This window comes from Nicotiana attenuata, unplaced genomic scaffold (assembly GCF_001879085.1).
Source record: "Nicotiana attenuata strain UT unplaced genomic scaffold, NIATTr2, whole genome shotgun sequence".
Taxonomy (NCBI): domain Eukaryota; kingdom Viridiplantae; phylum Streptophyta; class Magnoliopsida; order Solanales; family Solanaceae; genus Nicotiana; species Nicotiana attenuata.
In genome coordinates, this window is record NW_017675745.1 from 3486 (window position 1) to 27127 (window position 23642).

Genomic DNA, 23642 nt, shown 5'->3' on the forward strand with positions numbered 1-23642 from the left:
TCTGGGGGGGGGTATGGTGATAAGACCACTTTCTTTTTGTTTAACTTTTATCCACTGATGTTGCAAACAAATTTATTCATTCAGTATAATTTAATCAGTTTCAACAAATTATCACCAGCTTTTCCAATAGATGCTCAGCGGGATATGCTTGCATACAATTGTCTCATTATATTCCTACAGAGCAAGTGCTTAAGGGAGTGTTACAGAAACTGTGCGGGAGTCATTACAGAAACTTGAGTTTCCAAATAACAATGTTTCGAACTCTTTAAGAAGGTTTTCAAGTTGTGGCTTATGCTTTCTTGTATGGTAATTTGTAAATGAGGGACTATGCTATACTTGTTACAACAAAACAGATGCCAAAAGGATCTGCAACGCAGAAACCTGCTACTTGGAGACAAGAATATTGAACAAACTTTACAACCAATATCCTGATTCTGGCACAAAATTGGTAGCCTGCTCTCTGACAAAAATTTACATCTATTATCTTCTTGGCCTTGAACTTTTCAAGCTCATTTCATAAACATCATCGTCACTGTCATAGTTTGTAGATTCTGAACCTGGCCTCTTTATCTTCTCAAATATTTCATCCAGGGATTCAGTTGAGGAAGCACGACTGTGTCCTGCATCTTGAACTTGATGTAAAGGGACGAATCCCTTTGATTCCATGTTAGACTTGAAGTTGCTAAAACCTGTTTTCATTGATCTCCATGTTGAGGATAAGCTTCTAGAAGGTTGAACTTGCATATCCATCATGGAGCTTTCGTCCCGTGAAGACAAGGGGCGGTCCCTGCTCTTCTCATTTGAACTTATGCTATTTCCTCTCTTCATCTGTCTTGCTCTTTTTGCCTTGTACTTTCCACTGATCCCCTCTTTGCTGTTCTCATATTGTGCCTCTCCTTTTAGAGGTTTTGAATGGCTAACATTATCGTCTTCCCTCAGTCCTGTTGATGGTTTTGTTTCCTGGAGCTTTTACCAATATAAACCCAAAGTCACATGCAACACAGAAGAATAATCATTCACGGTGGATATGCACCGCAAAACTAATAAAAGCTTGCACACTTAGAGCACATCACTATTTTGGAAAGAATAGCCAAACATAAACAGCCTCCGAGAGTGTAGCCTAGTGGTCAATGAAGTGGGTTGAGAACCATGAGGTCTCAAATTCAAATTCCAATGGAGCCAAAAACAATAGGTGGTTTCATCCCACCTGTCCAAGCCTTGCTAGACAGAGTTACCCAGTACTTGTACTAGTGGGGAGGTAGTAACATGTACCCCGTGAAATCAGTCGAGGTTCGCACAAGTTGGCCCGAGCACCATGGTTATAAAAAATACTGCTTCCATAATATTTCTCAAATGATTTGGCCAATCACAAATAGCTACTGTCTAAAAGTACTTTTTCTAAAACTCTATTTGAGAAAAAGTGCTGTTCAAATTAAGCAAATTTTGGAAGTTCAGGAAAACAGGCTTTAAATGTGCCAAACGTGCCTTGCAATGTAGTTCTCCTGTTTAGTATTGTTAGAATAGTCATAGGAGTAAATAAATAACCCTAGTCCAATATATATTAGGAGTAGGACATGTTATGTGTGTATATATATAGGACTCATTGTAACATATGTCAATACAGCAATAATATATTTTCTCCCGTGCTTTCTCACATGGTATCAGAGCTACGGTGAGAAATTTATCGTTGTGCGTCATTCCAGCGATATCCGGGAAGAAAGAACTCAGTCACCGTGCAATTTTCCGGTGACCTAAGTGACTTATTGCGTCAAAGTCACTAATTAACAGTGTTGTGCAAAATCCAACACCACCACAAGGTTCCCAAGAGAGATCCGACCAAACCCCAGAAAAAATCACCGGAAAACAGTCACCCACGTGCCGTCACGCGCCTGTCGGAGCACTGTTTCCGGCGGCGCGTCTGTCCCACGCGCCGGCGCGTGAGACCCCTTCCTGTCAGATTTCGGCTTCGCTCCTTCAGGACAGTTGGATCGCCCTGCAATTCCGAGCCTGTCCATATTTTTATTTTTTAATTCCGACCACTTTGAGTTTTTCCGGCGACTACACTGATTTTTCCGGCAGCTACAGTACTTTTACAGCAAACACAGTGTTTTCTTCATCTGTTTCAGAGAATTTTCAGTTGATTCTTTTTGTTATTTGGTGATAATCCAACCATGTCTTTGGGAGTCGATGCTTTCGGGTCTAGAAACCCGGGTTCTGGCAGTTCCGGTGTTATGATTACCTCAGAACCTTTAATGGGAGGTTCAAACTACTTAGATTGGGCTTCATCTGTCGAGTTGTGGTGTAAAGGTCAAGGAGTTCAAGATCATTTAACAAAAAAGGCTAGCGAAGGTGATGAAAAGGCCAAAACACAGTGGGAGAAGGTCGATGCTCAGTTATGTAGTATCCTGTGGCGATCTATTGATTCCAAGTTGATGCCCTTGTTCCGTCCATTCCAGACATGTTATTTAGTTTGGGAAAAGGCTCGTAATCTATACACTAATGACATATCTCGTTTCTATGATGTAATATCGCGAATGCAAGCTTTGAAGAAACAGGAATTAGATATGTCTACTTACTTGGGACAAGTTCAGGCAGTCATGGAAGAATTTGAGACGTTGATGCCAGTTTCTGCTAGTATTGAAAAACAACAAGAGCAACGACAGAAGATGTTTCTAGTTCTTACACTCGCTGGACTCCCTAATGACCTTGATTCAGTACGTGACCAGATTTTGGCTAGTCCAACCGTCCCCTCAGTTGATGAATTATTCTCTCGATTACTTCGCCTTGCTGCAGCACCTAGTCACCCAGTGAGCTCATCACAGACACTTGACTCATCTGTCCTCGTATCCCAATCAGTGGACAATCGGGCATCTCATACTATGGAAAATAGACGAGGAGGAGGTCGTTTTGGAAGATCTAGACCCAAGTGCTCCTATTGTCATAAACTTGGACACACTCGTGATGTATGCTATTCTTTACATGGCCGCCCAACCAAAAATGCTTATGTTGCTCAGACTGAGACTACAGGTAACCAGGGATTTTCTTTATCTGAAGGGGAGTATAATGAGTTCCTTCAGTATCGAGCAAGTAAGCAGACATCTCCACAAGTAGCTTCTGTTGCTCAGACTAATACTTCTGTTGCTGGTAATTCTTTTGCTTGTGTTTCCCAGTCTAGTCCTCCTGGACAATGGGTTGTGGACTCAGCCGCTTCTGATCATATCTCTGGTAATAAATCACTTTTGTCAAATATTGCGTATTCACAGTCTCTTCCCACTGTTACTTTAGCCAATGGGTCTCAAACCAAAGCAAAAGGAGTTGGACAAGCGAATCCCCTACCCTCTGTCACTCTAGATTCCGTTCTCTATGTCCCTGGCTGTCCTTTTAATCTTGCATCTGTTAGTCGTTTGACTCGTGCCCTCCATTGTGGTATATATTTTATTGATGATTCTTTTATTATGCAGGACCGCAGTACAGGGCAGACGATTGGAACAGGACTTGAATCAGAAGGGCTTTACTACCTTAACTCCCTAAAATCCTCCAAGGCATGTCTAGTTACAGATCCTCCGGACCTAATTCACAAACGTTTAGGACATCCAAGCTTATCCAAGCTTCAGAAGATGGTGCCTGGTTTGTCTAGTTTATCCACATTAGAGTGTGAGTCATGTCAGCTCGGGAAACATACCCGAGCCTCCTATCCTCGTAGTATTGAGAGTCACGCAGAGTCTATTTTTTCTTTAGTTCACTCTGATATATGGGGTCCTAGTAGAGTCAGTTCAACCTTGGGATTTCGTTATTTTGTTAGTTTTATTGATGATCATTCAAGATGTACTTGGATTTTCTTAATGAAAGATCGTTCTGAGTTGTTTTCTATATTCCAGAATTTTTGTGCTGAAATTAAAAATCAATTTGGTGTTTCCATTCGCACTTTTCGCAGTGATAATGCCTTAGAATATTTATCCTCTCAATTTCAGCAGTTTATGACTTCTCAAGGAATTATTCATCAGACCTCTTGTCCTTATACCCCTCAGCAAAATGGGGTTGCAGAGAGAAAGAATAGGCACATCATTGAGACTGCTCGCACACTTCTCATTGAATCTCATGTTCCGCTGCGTTTTTGGGGCGATGCAGTTCTCACAGCTTGTTATTTAGTTAATCGGATGCCTTCCTCTCCCATCCAGAATCAGATACCGTATGCAGTATTGTGTCCCCAATCACCCGTATACTCTGTTCCCCCTCGTGTTTTTGGGAGCACTTGTTTCGTTCATAACCTAGCCCCTGGGAAAGATAAGTTAGCTCCTCGTGCTCTCAAGTGTGTCTTCCTTGGTTATTCTCGTGTTCAGAAGGGCTATCGTTGTTACTCACTTGATCTTCGTAGGTACTTTATGTCCTCTGACGTCACATTTTTTGAGTCTAAACCTTTCTTTACCTCTTCTGACCTTTCTGACCCCCTTGATATATCTGAGGTCTTACCTATACCGACCTTTAAGGAGTCTACTATAGCTCCTCCTTCACCTTCCGCCACAGAAGTCTTACCCGAGTCTCCTATAGCTCCTCCTTCACCTTCCGCTATAGAAGTCTTATCCATTCCAGCCGTTGAGGAGTCTAGTGTGGCTCCTCCTAGACTCCCTGCCACAGGAACACCACTTTTGACATATCATCGTCGTCCGCGCCCAGCATCAGGTCCAGCTGATTCACGTCCTGCACCTGACCCTGCTAATACTGCGGACTTGTCTCCTCTTAATCAACCGATTGCACTTCGGAAAGGTATACGGGCCACCCTTAATCCTAATCCCCATTATGTCGGTTTGAGTTATCATCGTTTGTCATCACCCTATTATGCTTTTCTATCTTCTTTGTCCTCTGTTTCCATCCCTAAGTCTACAGGTGAAGCATTGTCTCATCCAGGATGGCGACAGGCTATGATTGACGAGATGTCTGCTTTACATACGAGTGGTACTTGGGAGCTCGTCCCTCTTCCTTCAGGTAAATCTACTGTTGGTTGTCGTTGGGTGTATGCAGTCAAGGTTGGTCCGGATGGTAAGGTTGATCGTCTTAAGGCTCGTCTTGTTGCCAAAGGATATACTCAGATATTTGGGCTCGATTACAGTGATACCTTCTCTCCTGTGGCTAAGATAGCATCAGTCCGCCTTTTTCTATCCATGGCTGCTGTTCGCCATTGGCCCCTCTATCAGCTGGACATTAAGAATGCTTTTTTACACGGTGACCTTGAGGATGAAGTTTATATGGAGCAACCACCTGGGTTTGTTGCTCAGGGGGAGTCTCGTGGCCTTGTATGTCGCTTGCGTCGGTCACTTTATGGTCTAAAGCAGTCTCCTCGAGCCTGGTTTGGTAAGTTCAGCACAGTTATTCGAGAATTTGGCATGATTCAGAGTGAAGCTGATCACTCTGTATTCTATCGGCATTCTGCCTCGAGCTTCTGATTTTATCTGGTGGTCTATGTTGACGACATTGTTATTACCGGCAATGACCAGGATGGTATTACTAAATTGAAGCAACATCTCTTGCAACACTTTCAGACTAAGGATCTGGGCAAACTAAAGTATTTTCTGGGTATTGAGGTCGCTCAGTCTAGCTCAGGTGTTGTGATCTCACAACGAAAGTATGCCTTAGATATTCTTGAAGAGACAGGAATGACAGGTTGTAGACCGGTTGACACTCCGATGGATCCGAATTCTAAACTTATGCCAGGACAGGGGGAGCCTCTTAGCGATGCTGCAAGATATAGACGGTTGGTTGGTAAATTAAATTACCTTACAGTGACAAGACCTGACATTTCCTTTTCTGTGAGTGTTGTGAGTCAGTTTATGGATTCTCCGTGTGATAGTCATTGGGATGCAGTTGTTCGCATTCTTCGGTATATAAAATCAGCTCCAGGCAAAGGTTTATTGTTTGAGGGTCGAGGCCATGAGCAGATCGTTGGATATTCAGATGCTGATTGGGCAGGATCACCTTCTGATAGACGTTCTACGTCTGGATATTGTGTCTTGGTAGGAGGAAATTTGGTGTCCTGGAAGAGCAAGAAACAGAATGTGGTTGCTCGCTCTAGTGCAGAAGCAGAATATCGAGCGATGGCTATGGCGACATGTGAGCTAATTTGGATCAAACAGTTGCTCAAGGAGTTGAAATTTGGTGAGATTAGTCAGATGGGACTTGTGTGTGATAATCAAGTTGCTCTTCATATTGCGTCAAATCCAGTGTTCCATGAGAGAACTAAACACATTGAGATTGACTGTCACTTTGTTAGAGAAAAGATACTCTCGGGAGATATTGCTACAAAGTTTGTGAAGTCGAATGATCAGCTTGCAGATATTTTCACCAAGTCCCTCACTGGTCCTCGTATTAACTACATATGTAACAAGCTCGGTACATATGATTTATATGCACCAACTTGAGGGGGAGTGTTAGAATAGTCATAGGAGTAAATAAATAACCCTAGTCCAATATATATTAGGAGTAGGACATGTTATGTGTGTATATATATAGGGCTCATTGTAACATATGTCAATACATCAATAATATATTTTCTCCCGCGCTTTCTCACAAGTATCATTTGCAAGGCAGTGAAAATTGTAAAACAGTGGACGCCAAAGTGTAAAACACCAAGAAATTTATGTGAGAAATAAGACATCTGTAAAATCAATATTTTCCAGATCACTGATGGAAAGAATATGTCATGTTCCGAGAATTACATACCATATTATTGCCGCCAGATTCAAGATCCAAGCTTGCATTTTGGAAATTCCTAGCCAATGGAACAACTAGCTCACCTACTTTATGTCCTTGTTCAAGCCAAGAACGTTCTGAGAAGTGAAATCAAAGTCATTTTGTGCATTACCTGGTTTTGCATAAAGTTTAAACTACTTGTCTTAAATTGTCTTCTTTTAGACCTCCATTCTCCAAAAAACAATACGCAAGCTACAAATTTATTTTGGAAAAATGATTCCAATTACATGCGTTACATAGAGATAAATGCCAAGCTAACCTTTTTGCACAATAATGAGTCCTGAGGGGTCAAATCCATCAAAATCATCAGCCTCTTCACTCAGGAATTTGAAAATTTTCCAGTTCCCAAAATAGCTAAGGACTCGATCAAAAAAGTTGCTCGCAATCATTAAGGTGTAGATGACCATAATAAGCGGATATATTTTATTGAAATTTCTTCCAAAGAATGGGACTGCATCATCGATATTCCCCATTCTCTGCATAAGTGCAATGACAAAATCATCAACTTGCTTGGTCAATTAGAAAGACGAATTTCTTATCAAAGTTCAGAATATCTGTTCATCCCCCTCCTTTTTCTAATTACTTCCCACTATGGTGCCTGCTTGTGTCTATGCATCCAACTACCAGTTGCAAGTGGACTAGGAAAAGATGAATTTGTTTAGTATTAGGATTAGACGAGAACTTGAGTAAACTGACCAATTAACTAGATTGGTTAATTTTATTCTAATCTTCTAATGGCCCTAGATCATCATAAAAGACAAAAAGGATGATTATAGCAAAATTGAATTTATTAAGCTATAGTTAGAAGTATTATGAACTACAATTTATTTGTCTGACGAATATTATGAACTACACCATGTCACCTAAATTCCCAAATTTACGCTGAAATTTAAGATTTGTGTCCGAATATTTGCTAAAGGGAAGTATACTAATAAAGAACAAACCCCTCGTGTTCTCTCTGCAAAATATATATACCAATACATTTTAGGTCTGGAACCAAGTACGCATTTCAACTTTCTGTAATCTTTTCTTTGAAGTAGCTTCTCTGTAATCTCTCTCTCTCTCGTTGCAATCCTATAACCATACATGGAATACTAACTAAGAAAGCAAAAACACAGCTGCATATTTCAGAGTGGTTGTGTTCCACTTCCTTCGTCTCATCTCATTTGACTTGTTTTCTGTTTTAGTACATAACTTCTCCCTTACATGACAAAGTCCAACATTTTTGAAAAAATTTAAAATATAAGATTACTAGGGAAAGCCCGGTGCACTAAGCTCCCGTTATGCGCGGGGTCCGGGGAAAGGCCAAACCACATTAGGTCTTATTGTACGCAGCCTTACCTTGCATTTTTGCAAGAAACTATTTTCATGGCTTGAACCTGTGATCTTATATAGTAATCTTGTATTCTTAAAATATCATATTACATTATTTAATTTTATTTGACATCCACATTGTCCAACCATTATTTTAAAATGTACAAATTCAAATATAAAAAGCCATCCAAGCCCTAACTCTAAAACTTCATGAAAGCCAATCAAAGTCATGCAAAATGGGCAAATGGGAGTTCTGGTTGTGCCTCACAAGAAAATCGAATATGTGATTATAATTTGACATATGTCCCGGAATTAAACATTCTAGCTAACAAAATGACATACTGATCAGTTACTTACCTTTTCAAAGATAGTCTTTGCACGGTTGTCAAGATGGATAAGGTTGAGAAAGTTGTATGAAATAGGAGGAGCATAGCGTGCAACCATCCTAATATGATTTACATGGTTATTATAAGAAGTATTAGGCAGAGAATGGTTGCAAATTCCCGTAAGAAAGAAAAAGAAAGAACAAAGAGACATACGAGCATATCATAAGCAAACTGACTGAACTTGTTTGTCTTGGAGTCAGTGAATAAAATGTCAACATTCCTATTTTGAACAAGGAATAGTATGTGCACAAACACATATACATTAAAGGAATAAAGGCAGCCACCTGCACCAGAAATAAGGGAAAAGAAGACAACATCATAAGTAGTCAAACAACAATCTATAATATCCAAAGGAAAAGTAAGTTAGACAAGCTCCCAATAAAACTAAAACTAATGAAACTTTCTTTTCCAAAGAGGGAAAGGTCATGCAAATTCTGCAATCTACTTGTTCCCTGAATAAAAACGTTTTCAGGAAAGAAGCCTTATAGCATTTAACTTAATTACAGTTACCAGTAGATATCCATCAACCATTAAGAGCCATCAAAAGATTCAAGCTATAAGAAAGGGGGGAAACCATGTCACAGCTAACTCAGTCATATTAACAAATATCTTGATCTCGTAGATCTAAACAATGAGAATACCTGTAGCATGAGAGAAGCTTTGAAGAGCAGAAAAGGACATGTATGGCATTACTAACTCTTCTCACTACATCTTTACCTCTATGTAGTCTGTAGAAGAATATGATCCAAACAAGGAACAAAAGAAAGCTACAGAGAAATAGATAAAGAAAACAGATGTTTAGTCCATCTTGTTAGTAACAAATGTTTCCTCCATCTTACTTTAGATCATTTATGGAATCCAAACAACTAGTGAAAGAAAAAGCACCTTCTCAGTATTGGATCACCAGTTCTTGTTACTAGTAGTTATCAGCTTATCTCTTTAGATTAGATTGCCTTTATCTTCTAGAATAAGATGATATTATAGTTAGGCATTTAGAGTTATCCCTTTGATTTAGATAGGATTCATCAGTTATTAGGTTTACATAGAACTCTACAAAGATGGTGACTGTAACTTGTATTTAAACTCATTGAGGTATTCAATAACAGACTCGGTATTTTCCATCAACTATTCAAGTCTTCATATGGTATCAGAACCTATACTACTCTAACGAGCAAGATCCTTTTTTTTTCAAACACAAAATCCTCCAATGACGAAAGATGGAAACACAACCAGAGTTGTCAATGCCGACAACACTGCTAGTACCATCACCATAGTTCAGTTCAACCCCGCTTCCCAACTACCTATCAAACTTAGTGGCAGTCACAATTTTGCTACTTGGAAAGCTCAGTTCTCCATGCTTATACATGGTCATGACCTCTATGGTCATCTTGATGGATCCACCCCAGCCCCCATTCCGAGCACTACTTTTGGAACCAACACAACCCCTAATCCTGCTTACACACTTTGGTTCCGTCAGGATCAACTTATTCAAAACGCCCTTATGGCTTCCGTTGACCCTACCATAGCCTCCACAGTTGCCGCTGCTAACACATCAAAACAGGCTTGGGACTCTTTGCACACTGCCTACGCAAACAAGTCCCAGACCCGAATCTTCAGTCTTCGTGATCAACTTGGCCGAATCACCAAAGACACCACTCCTATCACCGAGTACCTTCAACGTATTCGGTCCCTTTCAGATGAGCTTGCTACTGCCGGTGCCCCTGTCACTAATTCCGAACTCATAGTCAAAATCCTTAGTGGACTTGGCCATGAGTTTCGTGAGATCTCGGCTGCCATACGGGCACGTGACACTATAGTTACCTATGAAGAACTATATGAAAAGCTGCTTGACCATGAGCTCTTTCTTCGGCATGAGGAAGCTAAGAAAACCCCTGGTCCCATCACCGCAGCTGTTGCCACTCACAACAAGTCAAATAACAACTCCAACAACCGCAATAATCGCCGTCAATACTACTACTACAACAACAACAACACCAATAACTCTCAACCATGGCGCCAGAATGCTCGCCCCAATAATGCCAGCCAATATCATCCCCCAAACAATAACACCACTATTGTTATTCGTTGTCAATTATGCAACAAGTTTGGCCATGTTGCAAGTGTTTGCCAATCCAAGTCACACAATCACTTTGAGGCTAAAGCCAATAACATCACAGGCTTCAACACTACTGCTAACCCATGGATAGTTGACTCTGGTGCCACACATCACATCACAACGGAGCCGCATAACCTCCAACTGTACCACGGTAACAAGGATGTCTCCATGGGTGATGGTAACAAAATTCCCATCTCACATACTGGTTCTACACAGTTACAAGCATCAAATAATGTTTTTAAGCTAAATCATACTCTATGTGCTCCAGCAATTAAACGCAATCTTATATCTGTATCCAAGCTATGTCATGATAATCTAACATCTGTTGAATTTTTCCCCTTTTCTTTTGTTGTGAAGGATCTGAAAGCGTGAACACCGCTGGTGTACAGCCGGAAGAAACATGGACTGTATGAGTGGCCCAATTCACATCCACAAGCTCACATATCTACCACTACAACCTCTCTGACCACTTGGCATCAAAGACTGGGTCATCCGCACTCTAGAGTCCTTAATTATGTCTTGAATAAATTCTCGCTACCATTTGTTGAACGAGATAAGTTTCATCATTGTAATTCCTGTTTGTCTAATAAATCCCATCGGCTTACGTTTCACACATTAACTTTGGAAAGCTCTAAACCGCTTCAAATTATTTTTAGTGATTTGTGGGGGCCCTCTCCTGTTTTGTTCATTGATAAAAAATTATATTATTGCATCTTTGTTGACCAATACACAAGATACATGTGGCTTTATACACTGAAACATAAAAGCGAAGTCAAGGAGTTGTTCCAAAAATTCCACCCTTTAACAGAAAAATATTTGGATACCAAAATTCAATCGCTTTATACTGATGGTGGAGGAGAGTATAAAAGTCTTGACTCTTATCTCTCGCTTCATGGTATCGAACATCTTTCCACCCCACCCTATACGCCTCAACGAGTTGCTCTTGCTGAGCGTAGACATCGTCATATTATTGAAACTGCAAGAACAATTTTACATGAGGCGTCTCTTCCACCGATTTTTTGGTCCTTCGCATGTCTCCATGCTGTGTATTTAATTAATCGTCTACCCACATCACTCTTGAATAACTCTTCCCGTTTGAAAAATTATTTGGCAAGTCACCTGACTATGCCTCTCTAAGGACTTTTGGATGCTTATGTTATCCCTGGCTTAAACCGTACTCTAAAAACAAACTTGAACCTAAGTCTAAACCATGTGTATATCTCGGGTTCTCTTTGTCCCATCATTGTCATCAGTGCTTTGATCCTATTTCTTCTAAAATTTATTTATCAAGAGATGTGCAATTTCTTGAAAATAATTTTCCTTTCAAAAGTTTATTCTCTAATACTACTATTAGACCCACTAAGTTAGATTGGACAAATACAACCACTGTTGATTTACCCAGATCCACCCCCAGCCTTTCCCCTCTTTCTGATTTGCCCCCTCTCATCAAAACACCCGCCCCCACGTAACCTCTGACTCCCAGCCCCCAACGATACCTCCTCCCCTCTCTCCACTAAACACGGCTCAGTCCACCATTTCCGGCGCAACACCAGCGGAAGATGCAGTTTCCCCTCCTTCACAGAGCTCTACTCCAGGTATGTGTACTACTCCTCCTCCAACTCCAATTCCCCAAGATCCCTGCTGCCCAAACCCATCCCCTACGCCTTCTGTGAGACCCCAAGCCTCCAATCCCCCTATAAAATCACCCACTCCATCTCTGATAGTCTACAATCGTCGTTCCCCGCACCCCAAATCCACCACTTCAATGGCACCTCCCCCTGCTCCACCACACGTACCCACCTCTCCAACTCGTACAGTCACCCGCTCACAGAACAACATCCAGAAACCAAAACAAATTTTTGATTACCTAGCCTACTCAGAACCATCTCTTGTACCACACACCTTCAAACAAGCCCAAAAGCACCCTGAGTGGAGGAAAGCCATGAATTCAGAATTTGATGCTTTACTGAAAAACCATACTTGGGAACTAGTTCCATATGACCCCTCTAAGAATGTTGTTTCATGTAAGTGGCTTTTCAGGATTAAAAGGAAAGCAGACGGGTCAGTTGATCGTTACAAGGCGAGACTAGTTGCAAAAGGATTCACTCAGAGGTCGGGCATTGACTTTCACTCGACTTTCAGTCCGGTTGTTAAATCCACTACTATGCGAATCATACTTGTTGTTGCCCTTCGGTTTCACTGGCCCCTTCGTCAACTCGACGTCAACAATGCTTTTCTTCAAGGTGACCTTGAAGAAGAAGTGTACATGACGCAACCTCTGGGCTTTGCTTGTGTTGATAATCCAACTCATATTTGTAAGTTGCGCAAGGCAATCTATGGCCTGAAGCAAGCTCCTCGCGCTTGGTATAATGCGCTCAAAGGCCATTTTGCCCACATGGGATTTTCTAAGGCAGAATCTGACAACTCATTATTCATCAGAAATAGTAATGCTGGTTTCATGTTTATTTTGGTATATGTTGATGACATAATAGTAACTGGCAGCAACTCCATCACCGTCAATGAAGTTATAGCCTCTCTTGCCTCTCGCTTCTCCATTAAAGATTTGGGAAATCTCAATTATTTTCTTGGTGTTGAGGTGGTTCGTAACGCTAATGACATTATTCTCTCGCAAGCCACTTATATCAATGAAATTCTGAATGATGAGTTGATGGCTGATTGTAAGAGCGCAAACACACCGATGAGTGCTTCTAAGTTGCTGAAACTCAATGATGCGGCTCCGTTAACTGATGCGACTCGCTACCGTCGAGTCTTGGGCAGACTTCAATATCTTTCATTTACAAGGCCGGACATTTCCTATGCAGTCAACAAATTATCCCAATTTATGTAATCACCATCTGATTTTCACTGGAAAGCTGTGAAGCGAGTTCTTAGGTACCTTCGTGGTACGATCAAGTTTGGCCTACGTGTGTCCCCGAATTTTGATTTCAATCTGCGTATGTTCTCTGATGCGGACTGGGCTGGAGATCTCACTAATAGATCCTCCACATCCGGTTATATTCTGTTTCTTGATAACAATCCTATCAGTTGGTCCTCTAAAAAGCAAAAGACTGTAGCTCGCTCATCAACTGAAGCTGAATATAGAGCTGTTGCCAATGCGCTCGCCGAACTACTGTGGGTCAGAAACCTACCGCTTGAGATGCGACTCCCTGTCAGAGATACCCCTACTATCTACTGTGATAACATTGGTGTCACTTATCTAAGCGAGAATCCGGGCCTTCATAGTCGCATGAAACATATTGAGGTGGACTTTCATTTTGTGCGCAACAATGTTGAACAGAAGGTGGTTCGAGTTGTTCATGTTCATTCTGCTGACCAACTAGCTGATATGCTCACGAAAGCACTGGCCAAACCAGCCTTTGAACGCAATTTGTTCAAGTTAGGCTTAGTGACACATAGCCTAACTTGAGGGGGGCGTATTGGATCACCAGTTCTTGTTACTAGTAGTTATGAGTTTATCTCTTTAGATTAGATTGCCTTTATCTTCTAGAATAAGATGATATTATAGTTAGGCATTTAGAGTTATCCCTTTGATTTAGATAGGATTCATCAGTTATTAGGTTTACATAGAACTCTACAAAGATGGTGACTGTAACTTGTATTTAAACTCATTGAGGTATTCAATAACAGACACAGTATTTTCCATCAACTATTCAAGTCTTCATACTCAGTTCAATCACTATTCAAGAGATTTGTGCACAGGGTAAATGAAGCAAACAGTATCACAATGTTGTGCTGACTATTGCTAAATAACTCATTTGGATAGTTCCATGCCAAATCTAGTCAAGGTCTTCAGCAGAAGGTTTCATCATTACAAAGTTATATATATCTTAATTTCAAAAACTAAGAGAGGATAGAGGAAAAAAAAAAGAGAATTTTACCTGTACAAGCATCTCGTGCTCTTTCGTGGCATTAATCAGAATAGAAAAGAGAGATAAATCAACTCCACTTGGTAGAATTGTTGCCTCAGCAAGAAGTATAGAAGCCGATATACAGCCTAAGAGGATCGCCAAAAATTTCTGAAGCTGTTTTGCCAATACACAACGCCATATCAACTCTGTAGAGATGCGACTTAGTAATCACATTGTATTTGGTCATTTAATTTATTCTCTTTTTAGAATTGTTCCTTTGCAATTTGGTCATTTATTGTGAATGCATTTTCTTTGATTGCTTTATATAGAAAAATACATTTTCTTCCTGAAGCCAAAAGATAAGAAAGGCATTTTCTTCCTGAAGCCATTTTACATGGCTACATTTTGTAGTATGAACTAGAAAATGTATTATTCCAAGAAATTCGTAGAGTTTGAAGGTAGGATTATGTATCTCAAACCAATGAGAATTACCAATATTCTCTTTTGCAAATCATCATCAAGATAAAATCAATTCTTTTAACATAATCTGCCATTTGCTTAGCATTTAAGTAGGAAGTGTTTCAAGAAATGCCAGAATGAGAATTTCCATTTATAGAATAAACGAAAAAATCGGAAGATCACCTATTTTGTCCAGCATAGACCCTAAACTTCCACCTCTTTCAGGCCGGAAGCTTGATATATATTTCCTGCCAAGTTTAAGAAATAGATTCCTACAGTCAAATAAGAATTAAGTACAAACAACTTAACATACAAGACAAGATCTTGAATCCCAAAATGTCATTCTATCAATTTGTTATATGAAGATATGAACTACAGGTGTTAAATAAAATAACTAAATCAGTAATGATGGCCCAGACAAAACCTATGCAACAGAATTAGCAGGCAGGTCTAAGCACATGATAATGGGAAGTGAAAGAGAACAGTACTCTTTGATTCTGCTGGTTCACTTCATCATCGATCAATTTTAAGTTCTGAATATGAATTTCGTACAGAAAGAATAGCATAATTAGCGCACTAGATATTTGAACAACTACCAACTAATTACTGGTTTGCAGAGTTATATATATAGGACTATAGCTATAAAAGATTGCTAGAACAACAACTACGTCCATCCCAAACTAGTTTGGATCGGCTATATGTATCCTCATTCCTCAACATTCATTCTGATCCATTTGAAAACCAGTTACATTCCAATACTCAACAATCTGTTTTTTAATACAAATTAGGGATACAATGCTTCTAAGACTTTCCCATAACTGTCTAGCTTCTACTGTTAATATAAAAGGAAATAACAAGAAAGAAAGGAAATAGATCAAACCATCCAGTGCCACTTCGGTGCTCAAAGTTCTTTATGGTATCTTCCAGCTCAAGTGCTTGAGTTACAAAATTCATATACTCGCTGTATTAGAGAAGAGACATAGAGTTAATTATATGCTATTAGTGTGCCGAATGTTAAATGAAATCAGGAACTGCATGAGTTGAATGTATGAAGTTGGATGTTTCACCCATAAATCATGTGGTTCTCTGAATAGATAATTCTCATTAGCACACACCAGCGCGCAAATGTATTACTAGTTTATTGATTTACTCTCTGCATCTTAAACATATAGTAATGTTTCAGTATTTCCCTCTTACACAAATACCAATTTTCCTAAAAATTGAGAGCTTAAGTGGGTTCAACAGTTGAAGAGAGCAGCAAAAACATAGCTCTTAAATAGAAACCATGGTCTCCAGAACTTTTAAGGACAATGTTGTTGCAAGATATCTTAATGTTCATCCCAATGCTTGCGAATGTTCCTGATTATACCACTAACCTACAGCAGCATAGTTGTTAACTTGTCATACGTGGAAAGACTTGCCTTTTAAGACCACTGCCACAGAGTTACACGTGATGAAACTACTAACATTTCAAATCTGGAAATTAGATAAAGATAAAATGAAGAAGATTTCAAAGATACCAGGGCTCTAACATGGTTCTTGCAGTCATAAAGTATAGAAAAATTTTCTTGGGCTAGTTTTCCACCGGTGCAGAATGGATTCCTAAAAGCAATTAATATCATTCTTAAGCTCAAAATAAAGGTCTCAAACCTGGGAGTGTATCCAGGCTATAACAATATGTGGATAGGCAATTATACGGCATGACTAAACATTTATGATCCAAAAAAATTAACCATGGACCACATGTACTCAAACTTTTGAGTCGGCAATGAACATGTACCTTTTGTATCGGTAGTATTTCTCTCGAGCTATCTTGAGTTGACGTCTAAGTGCAGCCATTGTTTTTGCATCAGTGTCATAATCCATATCATTTTCTCCTAAATTTCCACCTTGTGGTTTAAAAGAGGGATCTTCGCTAAGCTGCAGTCGAAGTAATACTAGAAAAGGCTTTAATGCATCTGAGAAGATAAGCATTTAAACAAGAATAGAAGTGCCTAAATTGCTGATATGAAGCTTTGAGGCAAAATCATCTGCAAAGAGAAGCATGATTACCATCTGAATCAGCATCTTGTCTATGACATTCATGTAAGGTCTCAAAGGATCACGCTTTGACATCTGTTTTGACGTGGCTTGGGCAACCTGAAAGTGTGAAACCACATCTTTACTGGTGGAAGAGAAATCTTGAGTTGTTCCTCTTCAACAAGATTAATCTTTGCTCCAGCTGCAGCATTTTGGGTAGGTTGAAAAGATGAACAGTCAAAGCAAATATAACCCAGGATGGGAAAATGCATGCACAATTGCACATACCTACCAATCCACCCCACCAATTGTCTCAAAAGCGCTAGAGGTAATGCTAGATTCTTGATTGTATAAATAGGGTACTGGCAATTATGGAACTGCGCTCAAGATATGAACATCACTTTCAGAACTGAAACTGAAATTTGTGGAGAGTTTCAGAAATGAACCCAATTCGTCTTTGAGCTCTTCCTTTTCTTCTAGTGATTTTTATGGGGAAATCCCCAATTCTCATGTTGGTCGGTTTGAGAAGCGACTGACAGTGGGGTTCAGTTAAAAGAACTTGTGTCATTCTAAACCACAATGGTAAACATGGGACAATAAGGCCAATTGAAAATGAATTAGCAAGTTCTTTGTGCAGATTATCTTGTATTACAATATGTTGCAAATCAAATCTCCCCAGTATCTTCTCAACATTTCCATCTTAAACATACTTCATCCCCGGAATTAGTAGTTGTACTCTAGTTGTCAAGAAAAAAAATTACTTGTCAAGAAAATCTTTTACAAATAAATGTTAACAAGCGAGTAGATGTTAGACTTTGTAATGAACAATCATAGAAGAAAAGCCACGTGTCAAGTACAGAACTTACGACTATACAACAACAACAACCTAGTGAGCTCCCACGAGTGGGGTCTGGGGAGGGTAAGATGTACACAGCCTTACCCCTACCCTGGAAGGATATAGAACTTACTACTATAGCATTTGAAAATTCCTGATGAGCATCATCAAGTTTGACGGCCATTTTCGCCACCTTATGTGAGAGAATCTTTTGGTGAGTTGTCCAATCTGCACTTCTCCAGATGCCCTTTGGAATTTCACTTAGACCAAAGCCAAGGAGAAATGCACCAGTGACAAGACCAAATGTATTGGAGCAAGCCATAGCAAAACCAGGAATGTTTCCTATCCTGCATGTGCATATTTTCACTGCTTGAGAATGCAAGAAAGGGGTCAATAGTTGGAAACTGAAGCTAGAAGCAGTAAAAGGTGGAGAGAATTTTGCAGGGAAAAAAAGAATGGAGTAAGCCGTGTTGCTTTATTTCCTAGGCTTCCTACATGACCAAATAGATAAAATAAAATATAACATATTTGATATTAAATTTAAGAATCGCATCACTTATCTCCTAACATTTCACACTTTAGTAGAGACTAACATGTCAGTTCATTAATCCCAAAATAGAGGTGGTCTGCTTAACCAAGATGCCACGGCACAGTAAAAAGCATGCCTTGCAGCCTTCTTGTTGCACTTGGCAAGCAGAGTTGCCTTATTGTAAAACCAGTGTACTTTTTTTTTATTAGAGCAAATATATTAATCCAATGACAAACAATCCAATATGATTGGTACAACAAAGAGCAGAATCAGGAGAAGAGAAACATGATACTGCAGTCCCGTGTTACCAAAGGCGAAAAGCGCAAAAAAGCTCTAAGGTCGGTTGGGGCTTTAAGGGCAAAACGCAAACAAAGCGTGGCTTTAATGAAGAAAGGCGCAAATGGAGAAAAACGACAAATATGTATGTGTAGTCCAAGACTAATATCTATAAGCATGAATACCAAATATATGGACAAAGAAATGAAGAAAATTTAAATATCAATTGTTTAGTGTCGCCTCTTCAGGATTACGCTCATTGGCAAGGAAAAGTATGCCTTAGAGCCTTGATGATAACAGTGAAGTGCCTGCTAAGAGAGGCGAAGCGCTCAACATGTTTTGAGCCTCGCGTCAGAGCTTAAGCGCGCCTTTGATAACACTGCTGCAGTCTACACAAACTATTGAGAAGGTGAGAGATAAACCGGTATTCTTGAACAATGATGAGCAAGAGAAGTCCGAAAAGCCCGATAGCACCAACACATAAGTAGTAAACTAAGTTTGCATGTGCACTAGTCTTCAGCCTTTCAGTTATAGTGAAGTCCCCTGCATCTTCATATCCCTGAATTATAGGCACCACAACCCTGAAAATAGCCATAATGCATGGTGAAATGCTCACTTCTCAAAGCAACCTAACCACTGCCATCCAAATTTTAGTAAAGCAATATCTAAAGGAAGGTATGAAATTTGAAACTAAAGAGAACCATCAATTATCAAGTAATAGCACCTATTTGCCACAGTCAGCAGTTTGAACATAAGTACTATTTTTTCTTCGTGTGTCATTAAAGGAAATGAAGATTGGTAATGTCCAGTTGAATATCAATAAAATATAAAGATAGAAATATAAGGCTTAGATATCTATTTTGACTGTCTTGAGAGGGGATTAATTCTCGAGTTGCATTATTTTCCCAGTGGATGGGGGCACATACCAAATGCTGCATGGTATTTCCCTTTTAAAATGAAACTCTGAGATAGCTGGGCATATAAATATCCAACAGGTACACCAAACAATTTACGAACCTAAAATGGAAAACTTAAAGAGGAAACAACAGCAGATAAAAGCCATAAATAAAGCTGATAGGTACCTCTAACCAAAGATATCATGCTGAATCATCAAGAAAGATTCAGCAGAAGCATTGTCATATATTTTTTCCTAATCTTAGCCACGATTTAATGTGATAAAGTACCAGTAAGACTAAGAAGTTGAGGAGCATTGATGCAGGTAATACGAGCTAAATTGATCATCCACCCACACAGTTGAACAAAACAAAAGCCTGTGACAGTCTGCACATAAGACATTCACTCCCATTGAAAATTTTCGAGTTTCCAGTGTTTCCTTCAATCTGGACTAACATTGAAAAGATTGATGCACAAATACTCTTACTTTTCCTCATATGACTGATCAGAAATACTCATACTTTTCCTCGTATGTCAATACTTTAAAAGATAACCCTTCAGCCCAAAGGCTGACAATACCAAAAATCGTCCTGATCACATGTTAGCTTACAACATTTAAAGAAAAATGAAAAAAAAAAAAAGATAAACCCAAAACAATGTACTTCAAGTACTATTAGTCTTCTATATTTAAATTATTCACACATCAATACAATGCATTTCAAGCAAGCATTTAACTAAGCAATCAACGATACTGAAAGTTAGCATAAGATTACACATTTTCAAAAGAACTGGTTTAAAGAATATCAGATGGTGTAGCTTACCAAGTGAGTAAAAATGTACTCCAATAAGACCAGCTCCAAAAGAAAGAGATTTGTCCCTTATCATGATTCGATAATGTCTGCACAAAAACAAACGATACTGAAACCTTTGTCAAGTAGAAATCAAACAAATTCATAATGCAACTATGCATATTCGGCTAAGTTGATGCCAGGGGCGGATGGACATTGTCCTCTGATGGGGATGGATTCATTGAGGATGTCTTTGAGGATTTATAAAATTGACCCCAACTAAAGCACAGTAATAACATGCTGAAGAAATGAAAAAAGGAAACTGGCCGATAGATAGCTTAGTTGAGATGCAGAGAGCTGATTCATCATCCAAAAAAGGAATAAAAAGGGGGAGGGGGGAGTGAAGAACGTACAGTCCAGATATCAGCGGGAACAAGGATGATGATAGAGAGAGAGCAGAACCAGGTGTATCCCACGGTGTAACGTACGTAACGAGGTACGTCTGGTCCGGCGAAGTACCAAAGCGTTACCCCGACCATCCCCATCGTCAGGGGTAACGATATCAGGTAAAATACCCACATAATTAATTCTTCTGATCGAGCTTTCCTTTAATTTGCCGTACGTCGTCTGAAGGAAAGCGATCGAAGAGATGTTGAGGTCGATGGCGTCTTACGTCTCTTTGCCTTTGCGTAGAGAATGAAATTACGAGCTGGAGACCGAGTCATGCTACCACCTCACTCACTCACCTACCTTTCCAATTGGCCATTTGCCTCCAATGGCGGAATCACAGTTACTCTACTTGGAAATTTTTTAAGTACCATTCCTAATGGACCCTATTATATTGAGTTTAACTTGGATATAAACATATAATTATTCATAATAAATGAAATTAGAAATTTGAAAAATAAGAAAAATAATAAGATAGAACAAATTAATTTAGAAAGAATTACGGCCCTTGTCACTTGGCCTAACAGCCTCACCGAATACATTAGCATTATATATACGTCAAATCTTGTATAAGATTAACTACCACTATGATGTTATAAATACTATTCGTAGTGAACCATATAATATATTTTGCACAAGTATTCGGCAACTTAATTCATTGAAGCTTAAATATAAGGAATCATCTAATATTTTTCTCTGCTATTTGAATCTTATTTTCTGTCTTTAGGGTACGGATGTTGTGTGTGTATCTCATATTAGTGAGTATAAAATTTTAAAAGAATTACATAAATTCTAAATTGAAAATTATTTTTGATTTATTCTAAAAGAAATTTAAAGAAAAAAGGTATAAGTAATAATTATTGTATCCTATTTATCTAATTACTCAATTTAGAAAGATATTTTGTCATATGTATCTTCCTATAAATATGCAGTATTATGAGCGTGCTTTTATTTTAGAGCTCATATTTTGCACATTTAGCTATAACTTTTATATACTTTTACTTATGTAAGGTACGTAACTTTCGTAAAAGTTCAAACATTTACATTAGTGCTCAATTTGATGTGTTTATTCCAATTGAGGTGATAGAGTCTAAATAAAATTTAAAGTTTTAATATTAGGACTCGCATTTAATTTAAATTAAGAAGGATTCAATAAATAAATTTTAGTTGATTTCAAAGTCCAAAGAATTAGTGAAATAATTAAATATTCTTAGGAAAATAATAAAACGATTATTTTGTCTAGTATGAAACTTATTATTAAAGAGTAAAAAAGGCGAACGATATTTCCCTGAGGGGCTTCGTGCTTTTAATATAGTATAGATTATTTTACAATTGTACTATAACATTATATCCACATACAAATCTTTCTCTTTTGTTAAGAGCCCATTTGGCCAAACTGCTATGAATTGCTTATTTAAAAAAGTATTTTTGTTCAAAAGTGCTTTTCGAATTTTTTTTTTTTTTTTTTTTTTGCAAAATAGCAGTTTCTGGTTGGCCAATTCGTTTGAGTAGTTCTTTTTGCAAGCTCATTGTGTTCGGCCAATCTTTTAAAAAAGTACTTTTAAGTATCAAATTATGAAAAAGGATAGTAAAGGTTCAATTTACAATTAGTATTATTTAGAAAAGAAAAACAAATTTAAACATTTATTATAAAAAAATCAATTAAATATAAAATGTAAAGTAAAATTATAAAATAAAAATTCCAATCAATATAAAATATAGTCATTCCAAAGCAATAGCATTGACTAAGTTTGGTATTACTTATTGTTTACATGATAATTTAAATATATTTAAATATAAGTATATTCCCACAAGTGTAGTCTGGGGAAAGAGAATAAAAATATAATTAATTAAAATTAGAAAAAGGAAATGTATAGTAGAAACGGAAAAGAGCCAAAACTACCCCTATCATTTGCTAAATGGTTTATAAATACTCTCCGTCCATCTATTCGTCCAAAAAAACACACGACATTAATTCTATTAACAAAACTGCCCCCGCGACTAACGGCAAAACTGGTAGGCCTACATTTAATGACGTATCATTTTTCTACTGGGCCACGTGGCAATCTCTGATTGGAACAAAATTGGATATTATTTCGACCCACTTAGCTGACCCGACCCAATGGCTTCCCCATTTTTCCGATCTTCTTCTTGATTTCACCCAAGCCTGACATTGATAATTATACGCAGCACAACACTATCACCACCACTATTTCCTACATCTTCACCAACAAAAAAGAAAAGGGAAGATGCTTATAATTACCAATGTCAGGCTTGGGTGAAATCAAGAAGAAGATCGAAAAAATGGGAAAGCCATTGGGTCGGGTCAGCTAAGTGGGTCGAAATAATATTCAATTTTGTTCCAGTCAGAGATTGCCACGTGGCCCAGTAGAAAAATGACACGTCATTAAATGTAGGCCCACCAGTTCTGCCGTTAGTCGCGGGGATAATTTTATTAATAGAATTAATGTCGTGTATTTTTTTGGACGGATAGATGGATGGAGGGTATTTATAAACCATTTAGCAAAGGATGGGGGTAATTTTGACCCTTTTTCATTGTAGAAATAAAAGAAAAAGGACAGAAAAAAAATTAAATTAATGAGGAAAAATTTGAAAAATAGAAATTTATTGTAAGGTTATTTTTGTCTTGAATAAATTAACTTTTTTGCTCCTGCTTCTGCTTTTTGGAAGAAGCTAGAATTTATAGCTTCTCCCCAAAAGCAGAAAAATTAGTTTTGCTGCTACTCAAAGGTATTTTTTTTTTATTTTGGCCAAACACCTTAACTTTTTTCAAAAAGTATTTTTTTCGCAGAATCTTGGCGAAACAGTCTCTAAAAGTTGATAAGTGTGAAGCATCCAACATGTTTCCCTGCACGCTTCAGCATTAGCAGCCGGTTTACGCATCATAAGAAAATCACATCTCCTTCCGCAACGGATATGTTCTTCTTTTCTTCAAATTAAGGGCC

At 38.6% G+C, this 23642-nt stretch overlaps 1 protein-coding gene across 3 annotated transcripts; it reads right to left on the reverse strand.

Moving 5' to 3' along the window:
- Positions 1–98: 98 nt before the first annotated feature.
- Positions 99–21049, reverse strand: LOC109220399 (LMBR1 domain-containing protein 2 homolog A). Of its 3 annotated transcripts, XM_019384870.1 has the most exons (14): positions 20643–21049; positions 20263–20339; positions 18970–19128; positions 17876–18089; positions 16941–17027; positions 16669–16808; positions 15769–15849; positions 15072–15136; positions 14460–14635; positions 8598–8728; positions 8416–8503; positions 7004–7220; positions 6715–6821; positions 99–966 (listed from the first exon to the last, which is right to left on the reverse strand). In XM_019384870.1, exons 1-14 carry the CDS (start codon positions 20808–20810, stop codon positions 481–483), a joined length of 2196 nt encoding a protein of 731 aa, XP_019240415.1. In that variant the 5' UTR covers positions 20811–21049; the 3' UTR covers positions 99–480. The 3 variants fall into 3 exon arrangements, with proteins under 3 accessions (XP_019240415.1, XP_019240416.1, XP_019240417.1); XM_019384871.1 differs by lacking the exons at positions 6715–6821; positions 7004–7220; XM_019384872.1 differs by lacking the exons at positions 99–966; positions 6715–6821 and having other exon boundaries at positions 6999–7220.
- Positions 21050–23642: the final 2593 nt, after the last annotated feature.

What these genes read in the sequence shown, in the direction of transcription:
- LOC109220399 (XM_019384870.1), bottom strand. Translation starts at nt 20,810, where the DNA reads ATGTGGGTATTTTACCTGATATCGTTACCCCTGACGATGGGGATGGTC. An exon ending in AGTACATTTTTACTCACTTG is followed by an intron (nt 19,129 to 20,262) that starts GTAAGCTACACC and finishes GGCTATTTTCAG; the next exon opens with GGTTGTGGTGCCTATAATTC. An exon ending in CAAAGACTATCTTTGAAAAG is followed by an intron (nt 7,221 to 8,415) that starts GTAAGTAACTGA and finishes GCACTTATGCAG; the next exon opens with AGAATGGGGAATATCGATGA.